The sequence below is a fragment of the Apostichopus japonicus genome, chromosome 7, assembly GCF_037975245.1.
Source record: "Apostichopus japonicus isolate 1M-3 chromosome 7, ASM3797524v1, whole genome shotgun sequence".
Classification (NCBI taxonomy): domain Eukaryota; kingdom Metazoa; phylum Echinodermata; class Holothuroidea; order Aspidochirotida; family Stichopodidae; genus Apostichopus; species Apostichopus japonicus.
In genome coordinates, this window is record NC_092567.1 from 9,136,374 (window position 1) to 9,164,108 (window position 27,735).

The 27,735-nt window shown below is 36.6% G+C and overlaps 1 protein-coding gene across 1 annotated transcript in view; it reads left to right on the plus strand.

Annotated features, from left to right (window-relative positions):
- The window catches only part of LOC139970041 (uncharacterized), a 242,036-nt gene that overhangs the window by 196,391 nt on the left and 17,910 nt on the right, over positions 1 to 27,735 (plus strand). The window contains exons 5-6 of the mRNA XM_071975630.1: positions 14,723 to 14,799; positions 24,885 to 24,940. Of these exons, the coding sequence (XP_071831731.1) occupies positions 14,723 to 14,799; positions 24,885 to 24,940 (133 nt within the window). The remainder of the gene's footprint in view (positions 1 to 14,722; positions 14,800 to 24,884; positions 24,941 to 27,735) is intronic.

Sequence of the window (27,735 nt, forward strand, 5' to 3'; positions counted from 1 at the left end):
GGAGGGGGGGGGGGCGATGCAGACCCGTCAACTCCCCCGGTTTTACCGGGAGACTCCCGGTTTTTACCCGAATCTCCCGGCCTCCCGGTTTCATATTCTATTCTCCCGGTTTTTTAATGTTTCATCACTTGCGACATTTCTGAAAATAGCCAACAGTTATCGCGTAATAAGTGTAATCTAAAAATAGATTGATTGTTTACAAACACGTTACGACTGAGACAGTGCTGTGCGGGACTCTCAACCAATAGCAGGCTTCTTTGTCAGTTCTCGGACTTCACGCAATGTACGTTGGCCTTGGTAGAGTCCTGAATACAGTGCATTAGTACGGCGTGCACTGTGCATATGCCATGGTGCACTCAGTTTAATATATATATATATATATATATATATATATATATATATATATATATATATATATATATATATATATATATATATATATATATATATATATATATATATATATATATATATATATATATATATATATATACACTTAACTTGTATGTATACGTGGCGCGGCGTACCATTTGTGTGCAGTTCGCATGTAGGATATTTGTATATACGACGAAAAACAGTTAAGTTCTATGCCGACGGACACTTGACATGCGTCCTCTTCGCTGCTAGGTGAATATTACGTCTTTAACTACGATTTAAGAAACGGCTGTTTCAAACATCTCACCAAGGGCGGCGGAACCGGGGGGCACAGGGGGCACGTGCCCCCCACTTTTCCTCAGGTTAAAAATGTGCCCTTTTTCTACATAAAAATTTCTAAATAAAAAAAGAGTTTACAAAGCGAAACCCACGTCGAATGAAATATTTCGGGAAGTTTTAAATGTTTACTACCATAGGCGTAGGAGCCCAATTTGATTTTGGGGGCTGTAACGACTTGCCCGAAAAATATTAACAAAATTTTTCGCGCGCTCCGCGCGCGTTCAACATGTTAATTTGCATATCAAATAGGCATGCGTCGGTTATTACATCGCATGCCAATAACATACAATCATTTGCCGTGTTATTACCCTTCCATATTGGTTAGGATTATTGGGAAAGTCGTTACAATAATAATGATCATAATAATATCAGTTTAACCATTGAAAAACACATAGCAAATTATTTTTCTTTCAGTAGGTGCCCGAAAAATTCTCAGCATATTGCCCGAATTTTCACAAAATTTTGGGGTTGGGCCCCCCCCCCTCCCCGCCTCCTACACCTATGTTTACTACCACAAGGCTTCTAACATTCTGGTGAGTGCCATTATGCATATTCAATTTGCCAACAAAATCCTAATGCATTTCCAAAAATGCCTTGCTATATTACATTGTGACTTTGTAATAAGCAGAAGCCATTTATAGCCTACTATGAATAATGAGTATAGTTTTAATATCCCTTAACCTACCCCATACTTTCCTTTTTTGACATATTTCATTTGCTTTCGTGCATGTATTGATCGCGTGTGCAGGGACTTGGACTTTATAATGATTTCACCTCATTTTGCCTCGAAAGAAAACTTGTTCCTTGTTTCCCAATTTGCACATTAGATATTGCAGTGCTAGTATGCATTGTTTCCTTGAGGGGGGGGGGGGGGGCGTTGATGGAGTGATGTGTCTACGCAAATAAGATGATACAATAAGAGTTGTAAATGGTACTAAATATCAGGCTGCATCAGTCCAATCGAATTTCTGCAAAGTGCCCTTCGACGTTGGTGCCCCCCAGATTAAAAGTGCTTCCGCCGCCCTTGCATCTCACTGATTCTTTCGGCGACTATTCATGGAGCACAATAGCATTTCCTGCGTATAAACTCGTACAGGGATTATACGCGGTATCTACGCGGCATTTTGTTTGTCAACGTCTTTATACGATCCTGTAGGCGTACCCATGTCCAGTTATACGTGAGCGGTACTGTAAACTACACGTTAGGAGTATTTATATCATTTCAGTTGAAAATTACCAACCTCCCTATTTTCCCTTAATCTCCCTATTTTTTGGCCCTGAAAAAATGTTATTCTCCCTATTTTGGGGTCAAACAGGTTGACAGGTCTGTGATGTTACATTCAGCTGAGAAGAAGGCCACTGCTACGGGTGTTCACCCGTCCCAGTCCCCCCCCCCCCCTCAGACTTTACCCTAAAAATATTTATTGGCAATAATGGTGTATGGAGCCAATTTAAGACCTAACTGTAGTCTAATTATGCTCAGAGAACACCATTTAAAGTAGATTTTCAAAACAATTTCAGGGGGCGGATCTACATCGGATTTGCCTTCAACAAGCCAACCAACACACCGCCACTTTTTTTTAAATTCTTCTTTCCATTCTAGCCAGCTTTCCATAACAGTGAAGGACCTACCCAAGTCAATCGGGAGGAATTTGAGATTTACTGCTCCAACCCCCCCCCCCCCCTCCACCCTTGAAATCATATATTACAATTGGGGTCGAGAAGGGGTCCCATTGTTCGAGTCCTTCGATCCGATTTCATCTAAAGGCCCTATAGGTAGCCTCTCATCAGTGTATGACAATAACGATATATGCCCTGTTATATGTAAAGTACCGTAGTAGATAGCCTATACATCTGATATTAAGATGTGGTACATGGCTACATGTAGGTAACATGCTATAATGTGTACCTCTTTGTGAGACATTATTGTATTTAGGAATAAAAACTGGTTGGGCAACATGTCCACCCAACGGCTACTTACTAAATAACTGGACGGGCAAGACTGTATTTTCTGATTTTCCATGCAATTGAACAATAGTGATTTTAACATCGGTTAGTTTCAGTTTTCAAACTTTACACTAGTATTCTTTAGCACAACCTTAAGTTTAGACAACCTTTAAAGTCTAAATACGCCTCAAAATTGTTTCTGCCGGAGGCCCCCCCCCCCCCCCACAACACCCTACATGGAATTGCATTCAACGACTCAACAGCAACACCGTCATAACTTTCGCCATATATAGTCTGACCATAAAGGTTCATTCCCCTTCCTAAATTGATCGGGAGAATTTTGGAATGTGAATCCACGTTACTGGGTACTAAACCATACAGGAGAGTTGATTCGTTTTCAGGATTGGAGAGGCAAACTTACCGCTTATGGACTTAATCAGAAATATACACAAATTAGCCACAAGATGTACCTACTCCTTTATGTTCTACACCTTTCCCCATATCTATGTAGACATGTGACAAATCACTTGATTGGCGTAGGAAGGGAGCAAAAAAAAGAATGGTTTGGGGAGGTGGTCGGGAGGCATCCCAATTAAACAATTCACATTTCGTCATTACTGTGACCCACATCAATACTGAACATTTTCCAAATTTCCATATCAAAATGTTGACTACTTTATCCCGAAAATTTTGAATATTTTTGGGAATTTCAACCCTTTCTCCAAATTGAAACCCTATTCTTGAATATCAAGTTTGTGTTAAAATTGCCATCTTTAATTTAACCGAAATTCTCAACACAAGACTACTTTATCTAAAAATTCTTCGATTTATTTCGACCTCTTCTTTAATTCCCTTCGTGTAAAATGTCGATTTCTTTTTTGTTTTGAATTTTCGCCTTTTACTAGAAATTTTTATATCAAAATGTCGATATAAATTTCAATTATTTTATCTCAAAAAATAAACTTTTCTAGATGAGGATGGTACTAAGTGAAGGGAAGAAGAAAAGGGGGGGGTCTACATGAATTGACTATGAACATTATTGGTGAAATGTCGCCATAGTATTTAGATTTGAGCAATTACGAGGTACGTGAAAAGACAAAACATCGTTTGATAGCCTAACACTCTCTTTGCTGCAAAGATTTAGCTGAATAATCCAGCACTGACATGGAATGTAATTCATTAAAAAAGAGGTTTGGTCGGGAGGGGATAAAACATGTACTCCTTCACAAGGGGCGTAGCGAGGAATTTGCCAAGGGAGGGCGAAGTCTGTAGGCAAACTATCTAAGCGGAGCGCCACCATATGTCGGCGCGAAGCGTACAAGGAAATTTTGGCCGAAAATGCCTCCCAGATCGCTGGAAATGGCACTTCCCAGGCCTTGTTAGTTGTATCTAAGCATTTCTTATTTTGAAATTACTAGCGACATCATAAAAAAATACAAACAATATTCTCAAGGAAAGGGACGGTCGCCCCCATCCCCCCCCCCTCTCCTTGGCTACGCGCCTGCCTTTAAATCATTTGAAACAGACGGTATTCAATTTGTGTTTATTGTTCGTTATGCATCCACTAGCAGATATTAGGGTGGGGGGAATGTGTACATATGCTTTTGGCCCAAATTGTAACCGTTGGTTGGTTGTGGGGGGGGGGGGCTAACACCCAACCTCTAGGGGGAATGTCAATGATAGTTTGATCTACTTGATAGAGGTTGTGTTGTATTATTCACTTCCTCGACCCCTTCCTTATACCCAATCGACGTCAGTTTTTAAACTGTCTGTTTCCACCAGGCATGCATAACGTTACGTACATTTATTTCTATTGGCGCAAAAATATCTGTCATAAATCTCAAATATCACCCGCGAAAAGCTAGGAAACACCTGTTTATGAATATCGGTGACTCATGCTATTGAATTACCTGTTCACATATAGTGTATATCACTAGTGACAATGAATGGTTTAGTGTTATATAAGTGGAGATGCAGACGTACCATATTCGTGGGAGTTGTTTGTTACCATTGACTTGTTGAGTGGTTATTAAGATGGATTATTTAATGGAGAGGAACCGCTGTTAATAGTTAAAACAGCAATTATTCATCAGTGAGATAATTTGACGGTAAGGTATAGAGGCATAGGCTAGGATGTGTACAAAGGCCAGGTCAAGCTTAGTTAGGTATGCTATAGGCTAGAGTAATAAAGTTAGGCTATGTTAGAAATCTCAAACATCACCCGCGAAAATCTAGAATTACTACTTTTAGCAAGAGCGGGACATGCTTAGCAAATCTGAGTCATAAATAATGAAGATCTTAGCCTAGTTGTCGACTGATTATCAAAAAAGTAAAAAAAGGTTAAGCATATCTTAACTATAAAGGAATTGAATAGAACACAATCGATACACTGAGTTTTCTTTAGGGATCTTAAATTAAGCGAGGAATAAGACTAGCGGTTAACATTGAAGGTGAGCTGATGTCTATCCTTTACTTCGAAAACAATTACTTCATTCTAGCTAACAAAAAGTATCCATAGACAAACTGTAGAAACTTTGTTATCTCTTCAAAAATCTTAAATCACAGAAAATGGTTCAACTCAATTTTAATCGTACATAACATTGTCTTTTACTGCTATAGCCTAGGCCTTCATACAAGTCAATCTATAACATTCCAGAATGATTATTATAATCACCAAGCTTACTAAATCTTTTAGGTCGGACATTTGAGCCAATTATGTGAGAAACCTGCAGTTTTTTACTGAGCAGGCTGACTGAAATAATGTTAGCCTATTTAATAGCCTAACTTATTATTAGTTGAATGTTATATACTGAATATGACCTAGAGCTTTGAGTTTGAGCCTCTATAAAACAGTTTTCCAATTAAGTTTAATAATAATAAATGAAATAAATAGTTATTAAAATGAAATCGTTCGTCCATGTTTTTCCAGAAGCAACTAGATCGTGGTGTTTCACTCACAGCTGTTTTTGTCTTAATTTTGCCCACTTAGTTATAAAACCCGTACATCATTTCAAAGCCAATAGACTTATGGCCACATGAAATTAAAAAGTAAAATGGTTTCGAAATTAAAATTGCGCCACTTAATTTACTCAGTAGCAGACGTAAACCAGAGTCATACCTCTAGTATTAAAAGGGCGCCATCCTCTCATTAAACTCATTAACTGATTTATCTCTCGTGTTTGTTAATCTACATTTGTCCGCTAACTGTTCACACCCGCTGAACTCCATAATAACAGAAGATATGACAATGAAGACCCAACCAAACCGATGCAACTGAAAAGAAGTAATAAATAATTAGTATGATTAAACCCTCAAGGATATGAAGTGTTTCCAGATAACAATATTATTTGTAAAATAAAATGTAAAAAGCGGATGGTACTATTTAATTGAAATAAACGATAAAGTATAGAAATTTCAGATTATAAGTAATACACAATTTAGTAATATCTACAAACACAAAGAAAGAAAAATGTTATATTTCGAAAAAAATCCACTAGAAGTTATGTCACACACAAACCGTAACTTAGGAATGAATATGATAACTAAACACAGATGGACATCATCTTTAAAAAAATCAACCTTTAAACAGTTGGTATTAATTGGAAATAATTATAATTCAAGATAATAGTCGGATTTGGATCAATAATGAAATAATATGTATATTAAAATTTGAGTTTAAGCCTCATCAATCTTCTCTTTTGAAATTTGAATTTGATCTACATCTGCTTCTCTAAATTGCATTTTATTATAAGAAACAACCTACTGTATTGATTTAAATATAATTCTTCCAAATCTCCTTAAACTTAATGAAAACCTGATATTAGTTAGAGTAGAAGTTTCCTTTTCATGATTCCTATAACATTAAATTACATTTTCCTTCTGAAAGTTCTAAATAAAAATACAAATAAATTTGATTAATATTTTTCTTCAAAAGATAGATAATCAATTATTATTTACCCATTTCTTATAAAATTCTCAACCCGTCATTGAGATTTGTTTCATATTAACTAATAAATAAAAATATGTAGCCTCACATTCTTATTTCATTGAACCTTACTAGCTATAACAACTTAAATTAATAATTTAATTATAAAACAATAAAACTAACCCTTTAATCCTACATTACCACTTTATTTTTCTCTAATCTAATCTAATTATTCCTGCTTATATTTGTCTCCCCTTAAATTCAGCTCCTTATTTCCGTTCCAATAACTGATTCCTTCTTACAAATAAACACGACCTAAATGTCTTAGTTTATCGCTTTATTTTCCTTCATCTTTATTTCGTTATTTTTATTATTCATAATATCATAATAATCATTCTAATCCTAACCAAATCCAATATATTTATATCTATCTACTTTATTATCAGTAACTCTATTCTTTCATTCTAGATTCCTATCTTCTGTGTGTATCTAGGAGCCTGCTCTCCTAGAGTTGATGAGTCTGGTCTGCACCTTATCCTTGAGTCTGGTCTCTCTCTCTCTATCCTGAGTTCTCTCCAGAAGCTGGAGATCTGGGACATCAACAGGAGACTAACTAATGAAGAGTTGGCGGCCATCTTGTCTTACTCCTCACAGTGTACAAGCTTGAAGGAGCTGGCGTAAGTATTCCGGTGTAGATGTTAGAATCATCATAGCAGTTAAACAGGGAATTAATTAAATTAATAAAAGTTAACATTATTAAACTAACAATAGAGAATGTAAAGTCTACAGTATTTTAATGTCAAGGATTGGATTTAATTAGTTTAGTTGAATTTATTTCAATAATTAGGTCATCGTGAAAGGAATTCTGTAGAATGTTATGATTAATAAAACAAAATATAGTGAATAAATAGGGGATATTTTAAGAGGGTGTTGGTAATAGAGGGGTGCAGGGGTGGGTGGTGGTTGTTTAAAATGTTCTTTGTTTATTTTAATGTTAACATTTCACTAAATAGGTTTTAGAATTACAGGAATGTTTATTAGGATAAAATAAGAGATATATAGACAAGGAAAATGGATTTTAATAATTCTAGCGAGTAAACTTAATATTCTAAAGTAAAGTTTTATAAGGAATAACTGTTAATTTTGACTGAAACCTCTGAAATAGTTGATTTTCAATTATGTACAATCAATTTAAGAAACAAAAGAGATTGAAAATCGTTATTAATTTTAAAGAAGTAAAATGATGGCAATAATAATAGCATAAACTCCTCAAAATTTTGATCAGATTATGATACTCTAGCAAAACCGAAATGCATACAGAAGAAGCAACCAATAGATAGTTTTAGTTGTCAAAATTTAGAGAATAGTTACTCAAAATAAGTTAACTAATTAAAACAAAATAAAAGTTAACTAGAAGGAAATATATAATTGCAATTGAGTTAACTATATAGTTAAAAAAAATGTATTGCAATAAATATTATTAAAGGCAAATCTGTATATCTGATAAATTTCAAAGGTTCAAATTTAATCCGATCAAACTACGTCATCACTTTCTTCGTTATAGTTTGAAATACGACGTTATACAAAATAAGCTTAATTATGTCTTATGCTTATATTGTAACCTAATTTTTAAACAATAATTACAAAATTAACCGAGAGCTTCAACTTTGTATAATTGATAACTTTATACAAAAACTGTTTAATATTTTAATATTCCTCGTATTAATGTTACTTCATACTTGATTCGATCATGACGTCCCTGCTTGGTCCGTTCCGATGCAGTGTTATTTTAGACCCCCCCCCCACCCAAAACCAACCCATCCTCTCTCTCCTCCTCTTGCCCTGTTTGGTCTTACAGATCAAACCTCGTAAAAGTTTCTCCTTTCCGTTTTTACCATTCACAACATAATCAGTAACATCTTCAACTTACAGCTGACGTGTTACTAAAAAAAGAAAATATTTAAGTCGCACCCGTTACCCCCCCCCCCCCCACCGCGCATCACCCAAATCTCGAAAGAAAAGACAAAAACTATTGAGTAGTTACATAAATGAAATATATGATAACGAACGATGCTTAACGTATGTTATATGTGAAACAACGCCATTCCGGGAATAACTGTGACCGCGGAGAAAAATATTACTGGAAATAATACACTTCGGGGGTTTTGTTTGGTCTGACCATGGTGGTAAAATGGTCTGACTATAAACAAAATGTAACAGAGAATGTTGATTCCCTATCTAGACAAAATACTTTACCCCAATCCCAGTGTGCTCCGCAGTAATTTTAGGCTCGCTCCCTCTGCCCCACTCCCCTTCAGACAACTGACCTGTACCCGCCACCACCCCTCCCTTCGCCATCTGCCCCCCTTTCCCCTTTTCACATAATCTTTTCAGAAAAACCTTCAAATACATTGCGTTTCTACCCGATAACATTATCACCATTTTAGTACACACAGTAGGCCTACTCTACTTCTACAGTAGTTTTCTGCACAGACGATTGATTCAGTCAATTTATTTCTAAAGTAAAATAACTTAACAGTAGAGATGACACACCTGGATCTCCCGTAAATACCTAATTAGCATAACAATAAATAACCTTAGGCAGTTAAAGCTAATGAATAGAAAGATAAACGAGCCGCGCGTCTAGTGTACACCTGGAATGTTGTAACTGTCATATAACGTTACCATGGAAACCGACAATAAGTAGGTCAGTCCGTGTCTAGCAGTGGCTGGGAATAATGCATCATGCTAGTCAATACGGGTTAGGTATATATCTAACAGCCATTCAGTGATACTGTATGTCATATGCCGTGATATTAAGATTTGTTCTCATTATTATTCTTTGTTTATATATTTTAAATGAGTTAACTTGATTTCCTTGGTTGTCTAATACATCCCTCACTTGTACCTCTCACTCATTTGATAGAAGGAATGTTTAATTTCCCTTTCTTCGTTTTATTTTCTTTATGTACTATTCGTTTGTATATGGAAGTATGCCTAATTAGCACATAATTAAATAACCCTTAATGTAACTCACATATCTAATACGTTTTTTTGCGGGTTCTCAATTGCCTAGTTTATGGAGAACAGGTTTGTTCTGTGAAGTTGATTAAACAGTTAAACGGTTGAGATAAAATATTGCTCGTGTTTAGCAGGGAGAAAGATTCGTTTGATGAGATCTTTTATCTTTTTAAATATCGAATTATATACTGCACTAGTTCTTTTTTATCTACACAGAACAGGCGAAAGTGATTAAATTATTCCATCGAAGTTTGAAATGTATAATGGATTACGAAAACTAGAAATCGATTTCAAATTTGCAACTTAACTGTTTTTAGCGAATTTAGAAAGGCTTAGAAGGCTGTCATCATCGCCCTCAGACTTTCTTCCAAATGGTTTACATTATTGTTATAACACACGCTAACAAAATGAAGTACATATTTCTATCCCCGGTACACAATGAATGAACCTACAAGTTAACAATCAGAATAAACACTTATTCAACTGCCAGGGGCATATCCAGGTCGTAAATATGGCCACGGTTCATTTAGTTTTGTTGCTGAGAAGGAAAAAGAAGAAGCAGTTATTCACTTGTTGAAATGAATTCATTGCGTCATAATTTGCGATGTTTTACATGAATCATGGTAGTTTGCTGATTAAAACTGAACATAAGTAAATTGTGATAGTAACATGTATGGTCGACAAGTAAAAAGAAAAAGAAAGGGAAATAAAACAGAAAAGAAACCGAAGGAGAGGTGTTATGTTCCTGGAAATACAGTTAGTAGAGATCTGTGGGTAATTGAATTACGTCGGTCGGACATCCGGGGTTTTCCTCCCGTCAAATCGCAGCGAATAGGGTGAAAACATGTAAAGTAATTGTGTCTAAATATCGCGAATCTACGCTTTCAGAACGCATGAAGAGAAACATGAATACTCTACGCATATACCTCTGTAGGCATAAGAGTGCAATATAATAGTAAAGAAGAGGAGCTCTAATGTAACAGAAGCTAAGCTATCTTCGTAGGTATTTTACAGATGTTGTATTTTTAATTGTTTGAGACACTACAGTAGGCCTACCCAGGCGCGTATCCAGGGGGGACGTTGGGGGCGCGCGCCCCCTGGGTAAGGAAAAATGGAGGGAAAAAAAGAGAAGAAAAAAGGGAAAAGGAGGGGGAAAAAAGAAAAGGAGGAGAGAAAGGAAGGGAAAAGAAAAAGAAAAAAAGAGAGAAAAGGGGAAAAGGAGGGAGTAGAAGAGAGCCAAGACCTCGGGAAGAGAAAGATGAACAGTCATAGTTAAAGCGTTGATCCCTATTATATACACAGGGTAGCCAGTGACAGATCAAGGATTACGGAGGGGGTGTGCGCCTTACCCTACCCCTTACACCGACAACTCCATTTTTGACGTTTCCATTTTTCCTCTCTCACTAATGTATCTATATAAATACTATATATGGTCTATCATAACGCGTGTGTGTGTATGGACGACTTAAACAATTGTATAAATTGTAGTACAATTGTGCTAAATGGAACCAACTGTGGCTGGTCTTGAACTCGACCGAGTCGTCGGGGAACATGACGCATTTCGGGAAGGGGGCGACCGCCCCCCCCCCCCCGTGCAAATTTTCTTTATGACATCGCTAGTAATTTCAAAATAGACAATGCTTAGATGCAACTTACAAAGCCTGGGAAGTGTCATTTCCAGCGATCTGGGAGGCATTTTCGGCCAACATTTTTCTTGTACGCTTCGCGCCAACTACTCGCAATTACTCGCTACACGCCTGTTCGAATTTGTAAAGCAAAGAGCAGATATAACATCATATCAGTGAGCATTGAAATGCATGTTCCACGATGAACAGCCTCAAAAAACTGTTTATGTGTGTAGTCAAAGGCGTAGGAGCCAAATTGGATTTGGGGCTGTAACGACTTGCCCGAAAAAAGCCGAAATTTTTCGCGCGCTTCGCACGCGTTCAACTCATCAATGCCAATATCAGCCCCCGCCTCCTACGGGACCTACGCCTATGTGTGTAGTGTTCGGTTTCGATATACCTCATATCGGAAATATTTGCTATTTTTCATTTCCTTCAACCAACTTTTATAATAGCCATTATAAGAGGTTGCAATATTTCTACACCAAGAAATTAACTGTGTCGGAATTTTCCAAAATTTCCTCACCATTCCTCATCATACTTTCTTCTACTCGTGCAATTTTGACCTGTCTATTAGGGGTTCAAGGAGGTTTTTCTATATTGCTTGTCCATAGATTGAATTTTTTGCAACATCATGGGTATGTTTTCAAGTGATTTTTATTCACGAGAAATGTGAATTTTCAAATTCTCAACAAATAATGGGCTTAAAACCTTCAAAAGTGGGGCTTTCGGATATTGTGGGCCGTGACGTAGAATCACCTACAAAAGCAATGATCCATAGTGTGACTGGTGAAAATCTTCAAAAAGGTTATAGATGGAAAAAAACTTTTGGGAATACTTGGTTCTCAGGCAAAAGTGTACATCTGGTTGCTCATTTTCAAGCCCGAGAAGTGCCATTTCCGGTGATCTGGGGGGTATCAAAACCAAAAATTTTCTTGTACGCTCCGCGTCAACCGATGGTGGCGCTCCGCTTAGATGGTAATTCGCGCCCCCCGGGTTAGAAAATCCTGGATACGCGCCTGCTACCTGCATATTTATGATTCTGCGTCATGTTTTACTTTGTTCAACACTTACTTTTGTTGGGAAAAAGTTTTAATTTCGTACTGCAAAGAATCATATCTTTCTAATGTGCAATTACGTAGCACCATGCATCTGCCTAACTGTCTAACCTTTGTTCTGTACTTTGGAGACATGAACAACAATCATAGGCCTACTCGCGAGTGAAATTTGGCGAGTAGATTTTTAGTCACGGTCGCCAAATAACGATTACTTTCAATAATGATGAAAATCGTGGATACCTCTAATACTTGGTGTGTGGATTCATAACAGTGAGGTCTGTATATGCTTAAGATACCTCTAATACTTGGTGTGTGGATTCATATCATTGAGTACAAGACCCCTATTGTTTTGGAGGTGTGTATAGCCACGTATAGTAGACTGACCTGTGTTATCATGCCATATTGGAATTGTAACAGCTTGTTCTGGTTATACTTACAAGCAGAAGTCTACTGCATTGAAGTCATCGAAATCTCAATGCAGTTTGCATTCGGGCTATCTTTGGAAAGGAGGGGTGGGGTGGGCTCCAAATATGACTTGCGTCCGTTGGGAGGGGTCTAAACGGGAAGAACCCTTTTATTAAAATATAGCCTTTAATAAATAGTTTTCAATGCTGTAGCAATATAAATTACTAGTTCAACAATTATTTCCAATATATATTGCACTTGTACAATACATGTGTACATTGAGTTGTTATGTCCGCTATAGCCCTTACAGTATATATAACATTAATGAAATATTCGAAAGCGCCTGTTAAACCAGTCACTGGATAGATACAGAAAACTAACGATTGTAAGAACAAGTTTTACATACGAAATAGCAGTATCTATGCGTTAATTATGCTAATTAGATACAAGGTACGTAACCTATATATTTTCTTTACATTGTCCGGAGCAGTGTTTTACATAGAACTGGGCAATTCAAGTATAAGGTAAGGTGATACTGAGCTAGACTTTAACATATTTATTGGATATTATGAACTATCTGGTACCGGTTAATTCCAGATAATTTCATTTCATGCTCGATAAACTCAAGTGCCCTCTTGTTGTTGTGTGTTTGTAACAAGTGCCTTCATGTCTAAAAATTTGCTATTTGGCTTCAAAATAATAATAATGATAAAATATGCAGTTCAAAAGTACCGGTATAAAGACAACTGTTGCTAAAAACATTCAAATACGGTACTTGAACCTGTGGAAAGGAATGCACAGATTATTTATTTTGAGAGGGTTTCAGATAATTTGACAGTCTAGTGGTTTCTTGCGTAAAATCAAAGTCACTTGTTCCACTTCCCCTCCCAATAAAACTTTTCTTTTGTGAATCAAAGACGATGGCATTAGTGTATTCTTAACAAAGTATGTCCAGGAAGTCTTAATAGCTCCTCGGTATGAAGGGGGTTGGATATTTTAGACACATGCAACTCTTCATTGAGAACATAGTTAAATAGGAAGATTCGATTGTGTAATGGTTAAGGTCATTATTATCAACTCCACAAAAATGTTATAATTTTGTACAATTTGATTTAGATCAATGACAAAGAACAATGCGTGCAATGTGATCACATTATTGAAGGTAGATATTGAATAAATTCTTAAATAACGTTGGTATATCATATAATAGTAACAATTTGTGTTTAACTTCAACCCGAGATGACAATTTGTTGCGTCCAGTAAAGAATGTTGCTATGTCCTCTACCCTCTTATCCCTCTACCTTTTATTTCTCCTCCGTTTTGGTGCAAGATTGTGCAGGTTTGTAATTCCGAAATTACGTTGAAAAACGTAATTTGTAGCATCTTAAACTATTCTGAGATTAAGTAACAAGATTCATAATTTCTAGATTTTATATGTTACCACTGCACTCTAACAATCTCAGACATTTAAGTTCTCATTTAAAGGTGAGAAGGATTCACGAAAACTATCTATATTATCAATCAATTTACCGAAAATAACATATAATATAAATCACGTGATCCGAGCGGAAAATGGCAAGCGGTTGTTACAAGGATTTGCTCCGTTTACTTAGTTTATTGTGTACAATGTTGTATTTCTACATGTTTGAACAACTTTAAATGAATTGATAATTTAAGCATACAGACAATTTAGCCAATTATGATCATGTGGACAGCTATACTTTTCACAGTTACTACCAACCACATATAATTTGCATACAGTAGAGCAGTTCCAACTATCATCATTATTATCTGCATTACTATATCCATTCTAATTTATTTTTCTTGGAATCGTTGAAACACGAGACTCGTGATTATAATTAATTCTGATCAGAATGATCACCAGATATGACTAATTACCTTGTTATTTGTTGTCTACTTTGTTGTTTATCTTCATTGATTTAGTAAACAATAAAGCTGACTAGGAGGACATTCCTCTACGTCTTCTACATCTTATAGCACGATGATTACTCTACTTCTCTCCATAGGTTTGTTGGATACCATCTGCCAGACACTATTCCGGTTGGATCCATTCCAACATCCTTGAAATCAAGACATGTGAAAGGTAATGTCAAAATGACGTCATAATGGAAACACTTAAAATTTCTTACATTTAATTAAAGGCTTTACTAACTATGTGAATTTATTTTGAGTTGTTGATTGTTGTTAATTCACATACAAGAGAGTAATGAATCAGCAACACATGATTGCCATTTTATATGTAGGAGACACCCAGAACAGAGTCTTGTGATAGTAAACAACAAACTGAATGATAGAAATGTAACAACACTTAATATTGCTAAGCTTATAGTTGATTTAAGAGATAAGTTATGTTCCTTTCATTTCGCTCTTTCGAGATCACTTCACTATAAGATGTTTTGTGAGCAGCCATCACATCAATTGATGCTTTAAATGTTTTTACAAAAAAAGTAGTGGTATCACACACTTTGGGCAACTTAAGTACACAGCGACAATGATAAGATAAAACACTCGTTCTGCAGTTTTGTGCAGGAACAGAGGGTCGTCAAAGCCGACATCATATATATGGAGGAGGGAGGGGAGGGGGTCTGTGGTCGTTCCCCAGAAAAAGGGCAAGTTTAGACTTCAAATGATACAGTCTGAGTCATAGTTTGACTTATATGACTTGACTTATGTCTAATATCTAAGTCTAAACGCAACATACATTGTGTTTTAACTATATTCTTAGTTAGTTTGAAATGCGTGGTGGTGGGGTGGGGGGTTTGGGGTAACACCACATCATCACTTTGATCGGCGCTTGAAAAGAGTACAATTTACATGTATTGGCGAACATTAACATCCATTCATGATTTGCCTTGAACATATAGAAATAAAATGTCGGTAATGATATGAGGGAAAGCATTTAGAACTATATGTGAATTTAAACCATATTTCTTTTTTTTTTATTAATAAACTTACGAAAGTAAAGTACTCCCTTACGTCTGCATTTCCTCAGATTCGGATAATATTTGGATAATAAATGATGCAGCTTCCAGAGGCTTCGCCCCCTGAACCCCCCCCCCCCCCCTCCCCCTATAACGATACTATCCGCTGAAATTGAGTTCTTCTCTTAGATAGATTTCTGTGTTTCAAAATTTCTTGAAGAGAACGAAAAATATCTTCAAAGGGTGCAGCCTAAGTCCAGCGGATCCCCACCAACGTACTTGGAATACATTATAGATAACTATAATTTATTTATTACATTTGTTTGTGTTTTAGTGCTTTAAACTCGCTACTAGAGAACAAGGGATATCACCAATGCAAAAACTTCAGGGGGCTTCCCCTCGTGGAGCCAACCAGGGCTTGAAATATATTCCAGAGAAAGCCCCTCGACCCGCGGCTTGAGCTCTCAGAAACGTTCTATAGTTGAGCTTCTTCCTGACAACCCTACCTAAATATGCAGCTTCCGGGGACTTCGCATCACACCCTTTAATAACATTAATAAACTATCAAAGAAAATATCTAATTTACATTTTTGGTCTGTAAATCTGCATACAAAGCGAAAAGTGCATAAAACAGGATTAATGCGAGTACTAGTTTAATTTTGTAGCCATCAATATACATATTGTGTATCGATTCGGTACAGCTTTACATCGGTATTATATACTTAATGCGGTAACGATGTATAACGCGTGTTATCTGTCTTAACTTCATATGTTTGTTTGATTTTTGCCGAGATGCTAAACTGTCAGAAAGAAAAATTAAATAATAGAGTAACCAATAATCTTGCAAGTAGTAGTTAAGAGAGGGATTCAGATACAATTCAAGTAGTTTTATTCATCGATCAACCAGGGACGTAGCTAAGGCCTGATGATTGGGGGGGGGGGGGGGGTGTAGTGGCTGAAATTCCAACTGGATGGGTTTTGAAGCCAGAAAATTCCGACTGCTGCCTCCCCCCCCCCTTCCCCCGCTACTCGTCAACGATACGGCAAGTATCAGTTCAGAACTTGATCAGAACTTTTCTCGATACATTTGTACCACTGGCCTTCACTTCACAAACTTATTAATCACTCTGGTTGAGCAAGTAAGCAACTGAGTATACGTTTTCTGCCTGGAGGCTACATAGGCTACACGAACTACCAAAGCTATGTTGATGTAACAAAGGGGAAAACTGTTTTTCTTCAACAAATTATATTCGACGACATAGTGAATTATCCTAGCGCGCTTAATATTATTTTTGGGGGGGGGGGCGGCGGGGCTATTTATCACTCACATGAACAATCTGCCTATCATCCTCGTCAAGGACCAAGATGATAGGCAGGTGATAGGAGTTCTTAAAATAAGTATAAAAATATACTGTAAAAACATACAGTTTTCAGTGGTTGCAGTTCTCATCTAGGCCTTTATATCAATTCGATATGCACCTATTCGGTGGCGATATACGCCAACCCCTACTAACTAGTAATAACCTGATAGTTGACTCTACTCTAAGATGAATAATTAAAGTTTGCAGATAAATAAGTACAACCGTGACTAAAACTAGTAGTGTTTTTGTGGCAGCCATATGCATATAAAATAGCTTTAAAGGGCGCTAGTATTCAATTTTAGTCAGTCTGACTCTGCCAATGCGAAACGTAGCCGGGAAATATCCCTAGGGCGGGGAGGATGCAGTTAGGAACATACTAAGTATCGCCCACATGTTACCGTATATACCAAATTAATTGAGAGGTTTATCAACATCATGGATTTTTCGGCCACTGTACAATTGCGATAATCAGTTGTAACTATTCCAAGCCTATGGCCCAATGGAGTTTGGAAAAGCCGGTACTTTAAAGAATATAATTTGTACAACAAAAATATGAAGGAAATCATCAAAAAGTTAAATTTAGACCAATCCCCGAACACTTTATTCACTGCTCAAACCATATTTATTTTATATAAACCTCCTAACTTTTTTATGGTCATTACTTCTGAGGAAGATAATTGTCTACTCCTAAGCCATACATAATTTTGTGGGCCCGATTCCGCGAACAAAAATAACAACTGATCTATTTCTATCAAATATATTCCAGTCTAAATTTTGGCCAAAATAGTGTTACACCTATTTTCTACAACTGTATAAGATGTAATTGTCTATATTATAAAATACGAACCACCTTTGGCAAAGATTGAAGAGTTTGGTGAGACGCAGGGCCTACCCAAGTAACGTACTGTAACGGTTACAACTAGTACTGACTAGCATTGGGTGTTGTAATTGTATACAATATATATATTATATATTATATATCCAGCAACGTAGCCAGGAATTTGCAAGGGGATGCACATTTTGCGATTGATATGGGGAGGGGTCTAAGGGGAAGGGGTTGTCCTGTTTTGAGCAATTTAAGGTCCTTAGATGCGATCTGGAGCAATGTTTTGCTAGTTTCATCATGATCATATGATATTATATTATCAGCAGATTTTGTTTCCGGTTTGAATTATTCTTTCAGAAAGACAAACATAGTGTTCTTTTACATTTTTTTCCAGTAGGATGTTTATTGTCCAATGTCTGGACTTCAATACATTTGACGAACTTAACTGATGGATTATATAAACTCTCGTATTTAGCATTGTAATAATTATTTATAGGAAGCGCGTATCACGTACGATTGCTAGCTTAGCTTCAAAACATGCTTTTCGTGCAACAACTTATGACGTATCAGAAAGGATGATAACGCACGTTGTCGTCGTCGTTGTGCATACGGTTCGTGACTCTCCATCGAATGCGGTTATTTAGGCTATATGTATTTTATTACGCAGTGGCCAACTGTAGGCTGGTAATAGGCTATAGGCTACTGGCTAAATTTAGCTAATTGCATCTGCCAAACTAAGTAGCTGAATCAGTAGGCCTAAATATTACTACGATTATAATCGAGTTAACGGAGCTGACGAGTATTCAAGATCAAAGAGCACTGACAAAATACCATGCCAAATAACAAACAGTATTTAACATTTTTTTCGACACTGAAAAGCAGTTGCTCCCACTGCCACCGCCCCCCACCCTCCCTCCCTGGCTACGTCTCTGATATATACTGAACTTACTTGAAGCTAGCGAACAGGGTCAACCCACCCAATAACAAAATTAGTACATAAATAAACCGAATTGAAGCTGGCGAACGTTGTACGGTAGTTCTTTAAGCATTATTTTTAATGTATTCCAAATCATACGAAGGTTTGTATGGTGGAGTATAAGGATCGCGAGATACAATTTCTCAAAGTGGCAAGGAAGACGTGGTAAATATGACTGATTAAAGGTCAATTTTGACCTAACTTTTTCAAATTTTAAGTCATTCACAATCACAGGAATATATGAATAGGCCTAGGTGAATTAGACTGCGACAGTCGGAAATTCCGACATTCGTACTCCAATTTTCCAACTATCGTCATTTTCACCAAGCTTGGGTGGTGAGACATCCCCCTCTCTCTTTAGCGACGTCCCTGCGGTCAACGCGCAAATACAAGAAAATCTCTTTTTTTTATTGAATGTTTTCAACTGTATGGTCCACAATCTTGTCTAAAGACGTCTTAAAAAAAAAGGTAGACGTGATAATCAGGCGCGTATCCAGGATTTTCTAACCCGGGGGCGCAATTTACTATCCAAGCGGAGCGCCACTTTCGGTTGGAGCGCAACGTACAAGAACAGTTCTGGTTTTGTTACCCCCCAGATCACCGGAAATGGCACTTCTCGGGCTTGAAAATGACCAACCAGATGTACACTTTTGTCTGAGAACCAAGTATTTCCCAATAGTTTTTGTTTTCATCCATAACCTATTTGAAGATTGTCACCAATCACACATCATGTTCGACCTCACCGCATCTCCTGTGGATCATTAATATTGTAGGTGATTCTACGTCGCGGCCCACAATACCCGTCAGCCCTAATTCTCAAGGTTTTAAGCCTATTATTAATTTTGTTTAGAATTTGAAAATATTTCTCGTGAATAAATTCACTTCAAAACATACCCATAATGTTGCACAGAATTTCATCTTATGGACAACCAATATAGATGAACCTTCTTCAACCCCTAACAGACCGGTCAAAATTGCACGAGTAGGGGGAAGTATGATAAAGAATGTTTGTCAGGGAATTTCGAAAATTCAGACAGTCAATTTATGTAATTAAATTAATTGGTCTACGAATATTAACACCTCTAATCACGGCAACCAAAAAAACTTCGGAGGGGGGGGGGGCTGCAAATATTTTTGGGTGAAAATTCGGGCGATATGCTGAGAATTTTTGGGCACCTACTTAAAGAAAAATAAATTGCAAAGATGTAGCTAAAGAACATCGATAGTTTAAAAACAATCTCCTTGGTTATTAAAATAAAGTTCTTAGCTTGCCCGACTAATTTGCCATTTCGGTAATAACACGGCAAATGATTGTACATGTAATTGGCATGCGATGTAATAACCGACGCATGCCTACATGATATATACATTAACATGTTGAACGCGAAAAATTAAGTTACATTTTCGGGAAAGTCGTATCAGCCCGTCCCCCCCCCGCCCCAATGAAATTGGGCTCCTATGACTACACACTTAGACAATTTGGAGGCTGTTCATCCTGTACCGCCATTTTCTGTTCATGCTCACTGATATGATGTGATATCTGCTGTTTGCTTTACACATTTGAATAATTTAAATGAGACTGAAATTAATAACTTTTTTATGTTTATTGACCACATTCTTTTCATTTCGAAAGACGCACAGTTTCAAGTTCATTACACACTGAAGGCTTCGATTCTCTATCTGCCTTCGGTTTATGGAAGATCTTGGGATTTTCATCCCTATGGATGGCTAGATATTGCTAGATATCGCTAGATATTGCTAGATATCCATACTGTACAATGTCCTTGGGATTTCTTGGGATTTTTCGGGGCCTGATCTTGGGAAAATGCAATATCGGGAGTGGTCACACTCCATGTAGGTTAGTGCACGACCTTATAGACGTCACTAATACACAACCCGATCACTTGTTATCGATGAAGTGGTGTGTTGCCGGATTTTGTCAAGGTCTTGGTACTATGGGCGAAGGTCATTAATTAAGTTTCGTAACTCACCGGGAAGCGATTAGAGGGGTGGGCGTAGGGTTGTGGAGCGCGTTTTCATGCAGATGGTGACAATCCCAAGAAGAGATGCGTCTACGATCCATCTTAACATCCTGTAAATATCCTTGCCAGTTTTTCCTTCTATGTATAAATGAATGAAAAAAAGCAATTTTGAGAATTCCAATATTTACGCTTGCACGAACGTATACCTTAGCTTTAACTATGAGAGGAAAGCACTTGCTATGGACTACCAGAGGTAGCTGCTTGATGACAGCAAAGACACGTGCACTCGACAAACTATGTTTGCGTAAAATCCACACAAATAACCGACCACATTGTAGCCTTAACTCACACAGAGTCACCATTGAAATCTAGCCTAACCATCTGTTTATTCGCTAAAATTGTGTCGCGGTTAGCTTGCACTAAAATATTCACCGAATAATTTCGTTGCTGCTGCTATCTTCGACCACACGGTTGCCTAACACCACACTAAGTCAATGGGGAAATCTAGCCTTCACCATCTGCTTATTCGCTCAAATTTTAAGGCAGTTAGCTGGAACTAAAATATCATGGAATACTTTCATTATTACTGCTATCTTCGACCACAAACTAGCCTAACACCACACTAATTCAATGGGAAAAATCTTTCCTTAACCATCGGTTTTTTTACACACACACACACACACACAAAAGCGTAGCCTTGTTTACAACTTTCAATTGAGTGATTTTATCCACACACGAAAAAGAACCATTACGAATGGATAAACCTGGAAATAGTAAGCAATTGAAACAGCAATCTACACTACAAGAAAGTTATATAATCAAAATAGTATTACGTATTCGCGTGTCTTGATTAATCAAAACATGAAATCATGAAAGCACCCGCGTAGCAGTTACGAGACCCCCCCCCCCCCACAGAAAACGGGTACCCGTTTTTCGTGTTTTCGATTCGGGTACACGAATGTTCGGTCGGGTATCCGGGTACCCGACTCAGGCCTAGAATGTTCTTACTCATTAAATACAAATATTGCTCGAGAAAAAGCTTTCATCCCTCGATTGGATTAAGTAAATTATCATGGATGCAACTATGCTGCAGGCTATGGTAGTCTCTGATGAAAAAGGAATTATCAAGGCTATTTAAATTAGATATGTGTTTCTTGAGTTTAATGGAAATGAGCATTTGTCATATCGTCACCAGTATTGTTACCGAATCTTAAACGTAAAACTATAGGGACATGCAGTTAGTTATAGCAAGTGAATAGATCTGAACCGGTAAAACGGGCGGTTATTAATATAGTGTGCACTGCAACTATGATATCTTTGTAAGATACAAGCTTCAATAGTCTAGGCTCGCATTCAAATTCCGGAATCAGAAAATGTAAACAAACAGAAACAAAGAGATGTTACAATGGTCTGTCCTATTTCAATTCAACAAGTATTGTAATTGTATACAATCGCTGCTGATATTTCTGTTTAGTTCGTGTTGCAGTTTTTTCACGGCCTTATTGATGTTCTGAAAGACAAACTGCAATAGAAATCATGATTTATATTGATATGATATCTTCATTCATATTTGTTTACATGCAAGTGTATGTTTGTTTGTATCCATCAACACTTCTGTCGATATTAGACTTTAACTTAGGCTTCTTGAATCTTCTTAGAAGTTTGGACAGTGTTATTGTTCAATGTTATAATTATGTCATAATAACACAATGCTAGATTATACATACTTTCCTCCTACGTAAAGTACAAGTAGAGATATTGATGTATTTGGTATGAATACAGTTGGAAAAAAAATAAGAAAGTGGCTGGAAACAAGACATATAAACCTTCGTTTATATAACTGACATACTCTCAGGACATCGGAAAAGGGATCTGGTGATTATGACGATGATTTATCCAGTCTTGTAGCTCCGTAATTCAACTCAATAAAGTAATTCCAAATACATCTTTTTCTTTTATCAATATTTAAATTATTGGTTTTCATGATCTTTGATGACGTCACTAATGTGTTGTAAAATAAAGCTGAATATCTTGATAACCGGGTAGCTTAACAAACATCACGAGTAATCAAACGTTTCATTTCTCTGTACAATAACACATCTATACTAGGATTCTACCTTAAATGATGATTTAAAATTAATTGATAGAAATGTCAATACATGCAAACCTCTCTATCTTAGCCCCTCAACATTATTTCTCGGACTCGTGAAATGTTTTCTACTTTAGACAGATGTGTGTTTAACATCTACTAAATTATCTCGTGATAACAGCTTAGAGAGAGATTCATAGAAGATGTAGTCGAAGTCATTGTCAGTTTGTGCATTATTTAGAATATTCTAAACCGTCGATATTTGGACTTCATTTTCTACTCTCATAACGTTTTCCAACCCCACTCCCACCCTCCTCATTCCTATCCACTTTACAAAGCGAGGTATCAGCTGTCACATGCACCGTGTTCCTACACCTATGATTTATTCTTAATAAAGTGTGAAGAACATTAAACAAAGGAACCCTGAGTGTAAAACCAAAATTACCTCTCTTTACCGAACTGGGATGCTCTTAGATCCTCTTACATGGAGACTGGTTACGTGGTTATGACAGGGACGTAGCCAGGAGGGGGGGGCAGGGGGAACGACTGCTCCCCCCTTTCAGTGTCGAAAAAAAATGTTTAAAAACTGTTGTACTTTGTCAGTGCTCTTTGGATCTTGAATACTCGTCAGCTCCGTTAACTCGATTATAATCGTAGTAACATTCAGGCCTACTGACTCAACTACTTACTTAGTTTAGCAAATGCAATTAGCTAAATTTAGCCTTTAGCCTATTACAAGCCCACAGTTGGCCACTGCGTAATAAAATACATATTGCCTACCTAACCGCATTCGATGGAATGTCACGAACCGTATGCACAACGATGTCGACAACGTTCGTTCTCATCCTTTCTACGATTCGTCCTAAGTTGTTGCACGAACAGCATGTTATGAAGCTAAGCTAGCAATCCTACGAAATACGCACTTCCTATAAATAATTAATACACTGCGATAACGATATTTGTTTTTAGGCCACTGCACATCTGGCTGTCTTACGAAATATGAAAGTTTATATTGTCCATCAGTTAAGTTCGACAAATGTATTAAAGTCCAGACATTGGACAATAAACAAGAATCATCCTACTGGAAACATTGTAAAAGAGCACTATGTTTGTCTTTCTGATACATTATGTAAAAGAACATGTAAAAGAATTCAAACAGGAAACAAAGTCTGCTGATAATATGATGTCATATGATAATGATGAAACTGGCAAAACATTGCACCAAATCGCATCTAAGGACCTTCAATTGTTCAAAAATATCTCAAAAGGGGTGTCCCCCTCCCCTTAAACCCCTCCCCCATATCAATCACAAAAAGTGCTCCCCCCCCCCTTTCAAATTCCTGGTTACGTCACTGGGTGATGAAAATGCTTTGTTTATTTTTTAACATACATACTTTACCTTAAATGTGTTATTAAACAAATCCCCTTTTCTTCTTTTAACATTTTTTTAAACAGTGTTTAATTATGGCTCTCGTGATTCATGATGACGTCACTGATGTCGGGTGTTCTCTGATATGTTCATCGTCTCGTGGATTATTATTCTTAATCTGAGCATCGAATACTCGACTATCATGATTTGGTTTCTCAATTTAGTCCCAGACTTGTTTCTGTTTGAATGGGAGCTTATGTTTTGATTTAGGTTAATTGTATAATTGGTCAGATATATTAATGAGATAATAAAAATTGTAACCTGATTGGTTATATAACTAAGAGGATAATGGTTTTAAACTGATTAGGTATAAAACCGAGATGATAATGATAGTAAACTGATCGGTAATCTTACAGAGATATAAGGATTGTAAACTGATCAGCTCTATTACTGGGATGATAATGATAGTAAACTGATAAGATCAAAATTAAGAAATCAACTAGATTGATTACTCAGCTAATATGAAGTTATCATCGAGAGCCAACATAAATCCAGTGAATAAAATGTTTTTGATTTCATTCCAGACCAAATAAAAAGAAATTGCAGTTAAATCTACTATCAGTTTCTTTCATTTTATTCATCAGTTTGGAACTCGTCGAGTATTGATCGCCGCCTGAATCTACAGACTGGTCAATGGCAGGTAAGATATTGCGCACCGTGCTTTCAGCTTTTGCTCATAATGCATTCTGGTCAGCTTATTTGAGCTAAGCTACCCTCTGTATTACTTTACCAGTAAATACAAAATCAATATTGTGATAACATTAATAGGTGAAATACAGTGAATTGCTTATAGCAATATAATTAGATTGTGATGAACAGAAAATAACTAAAAAACAACTGAGATTTCAAGACATCTTCTTGCTCCTGCTACCAAACGTTGGTCAAATTTCTTTTATTATTTTTGCCTTTTCTATCTGGATGTCACCCTGTGTGTCCCTTATTACCCAACCATACATTTGTTATATTATTCAAGATATTCTCTTCAAGTATATATAGAGGCACAATACTGGCTTGCAGAAACGAGACACACATGCTAATTTTTTTTTTAATTCAGGGTTTTATTAATTTTTGCTAACATTGAAGAAAAGAGGATTCTTCATCAGAACATAGTGACTATTTATGTATATTTATCTACTATATGTACTAACAAGATAACATAATGAAAGTATGTACATACTGCTCGATTGTTGAAGGATACGTTACTTACGTGGTGTCCTTTTCACACTCAAAGAGGTGGAATATAATCTTTTAAGAAAGACTTATATAATTGGGAGTACTTTTCTCTAATATCTCCTACCACTGTCAATCAATTTTTAATTAGATATTAGAATATTAAATAATTGGACACCGTAATTATAACGTTAAATAGAAGAACTTCAGGTCCTCAATGGCAAACAGTTTTCTTCATTTCATCCCTGTTATTTCTTTATCTAAATGTGTGATGTAATATCTTTTCAAAACAGAACTGTCTGAGATAAGATATACTTCGTACAAAATATGAAAAACTGGTACTCCAGCTATAAACTACAATACTGTATCCTTATACACTAATAGAGAATACTCATAATAGTTCAGAAAGATTAACGTATATGGGACAAAATCACTCTAATTGTATTTTCTAAAACTCATTTCGAGACAGCCGTCACTGCATGTAAACATACAGTAATGAGTGAAGGGATACGCGATTCTAGTAGTTTCAGTTTGTAAAGATATAACGTTATCCTTTTAGACATTCAGAGAAAAGCGGAATTCAGATCGCTGTGTAAGAAAGAAGAGAACATTGAGAGATTATATTTATATTTAGGTTTGCAGTCTTGTTCAGGGCCAAGGCCCTCTTTCACGACTTTACAACTTAACCCTGGTCATTGGTAACTTGTCACACCCACACACCAAAGTGTGCACAATTCAATCAATTTCTCTTGGGGTACCGCAGTACACCACAACCACGTGTCCCCTGGGGGACTTCCCATTGGGTGCAGCCACAAACCGGCGCACGCAACTATGTTTAAAAGTTACTTCGAAAGTCCCAATTTAAACACCTGATCTGGCCAGGACTCGAACCTGTAATCCTTCGATCACAAGTCCACTGCCTTAACCACTTGACCAAAACGCCCTCTTCAGATCGGAGCGCAGGGAGTGGGGGGGGGGTGGGGAGGAGCTGGTATGCTAGCATTGTTTTCATGAATCTTATTCAAGCCCGTCCAATGAATAGTTCTTTATTGAAACACCCGTACAACTTCCATATCAGTGATACTTTTAGTATTACAAATATTGCAAAGATATTGCTGAAAGGTTTACCCTACATGTTTGTTACGTATAGGGCAATCACTTTGACATATACCGTCTTATTATTTTGAGGGGGTGTGAAAGTACATCAGTAAACTTCACGTTTATTCTCCGATGAATCGTATAAAGTTATGCATCATTTTGAACCTGGTCTTGCTAAGTTTCTTGTAAGTTATGTGTAATTGTTCATCATAACATATAGAACATTCGTAACAGTCTGTTTAACTGACCCAGTATCTTACTGTAGCAGCTCCCTGGTTTTAACTGGCCATGTTTAGGTTTTTAGTTGTTTCTGATGGTGTGAGACGTGGGTCTTCCATGCATCATTATAACACTAACAGCTTTATTACTTTAAAATGTTGGACATGGTTTATTTAATTGCTAATCAAATCAAATTAAACCATTTCTATGGTACTTTGCGAATTGGTCAAAAACACAGGATGGTGATGGGGAAAACTTGGAAGTTAGTAATAGGAATTAGATGTATGTGGAAATTGACTCTAAAAACTTATTTTAAGTTGATTTCTATACTTTCGTATTGTTTAACTCAAATAATGTTGAGAATTAATTCAATACGTAGACGTTTTAATAAAATTAAATAAAGCTGCATGCTACTTAATAGGTTATAACGTTGACACATAACTGGATAGCCCTGCAACTAATTAAGAATATAAATATGTTGTATCAATCACATGAGTGCTACTTATTAGTGAGTTATTTATCGTTTAACCAGATTCAGACAATACTGTGTCCCACCAATTTTTTGCAATGTTTTATTTGTTTGTTTCCAAACCTTTAATATCTCTGCCTACTCTCATCTTTCCTGGTTTGATTTTGGTGAAATAAAGTAAAATTATTTTTTTCAAGGTCCTTATCTTTCATTTAAAGGTCTAGTTTGTTACCAGCAGATTGTAGCAAAAACAACACAAAGTGCAGAAGCTATAAATATCCATGATGGTATTCTTCCTTGTGAATTAAGTCTTTCTAATAAATTTATTTTTTCCTTAAAAAGCATTAGGGTATTTAAAGGATCACTTGCTTAAATGATGATTAATCCAGATTAATGTATACGTGGCTGATATAAGTGTGTGGGTCCAAGCAGGTTTATATATATAATGAATCTCGTTTTATTTGAAATCAATAAACTCT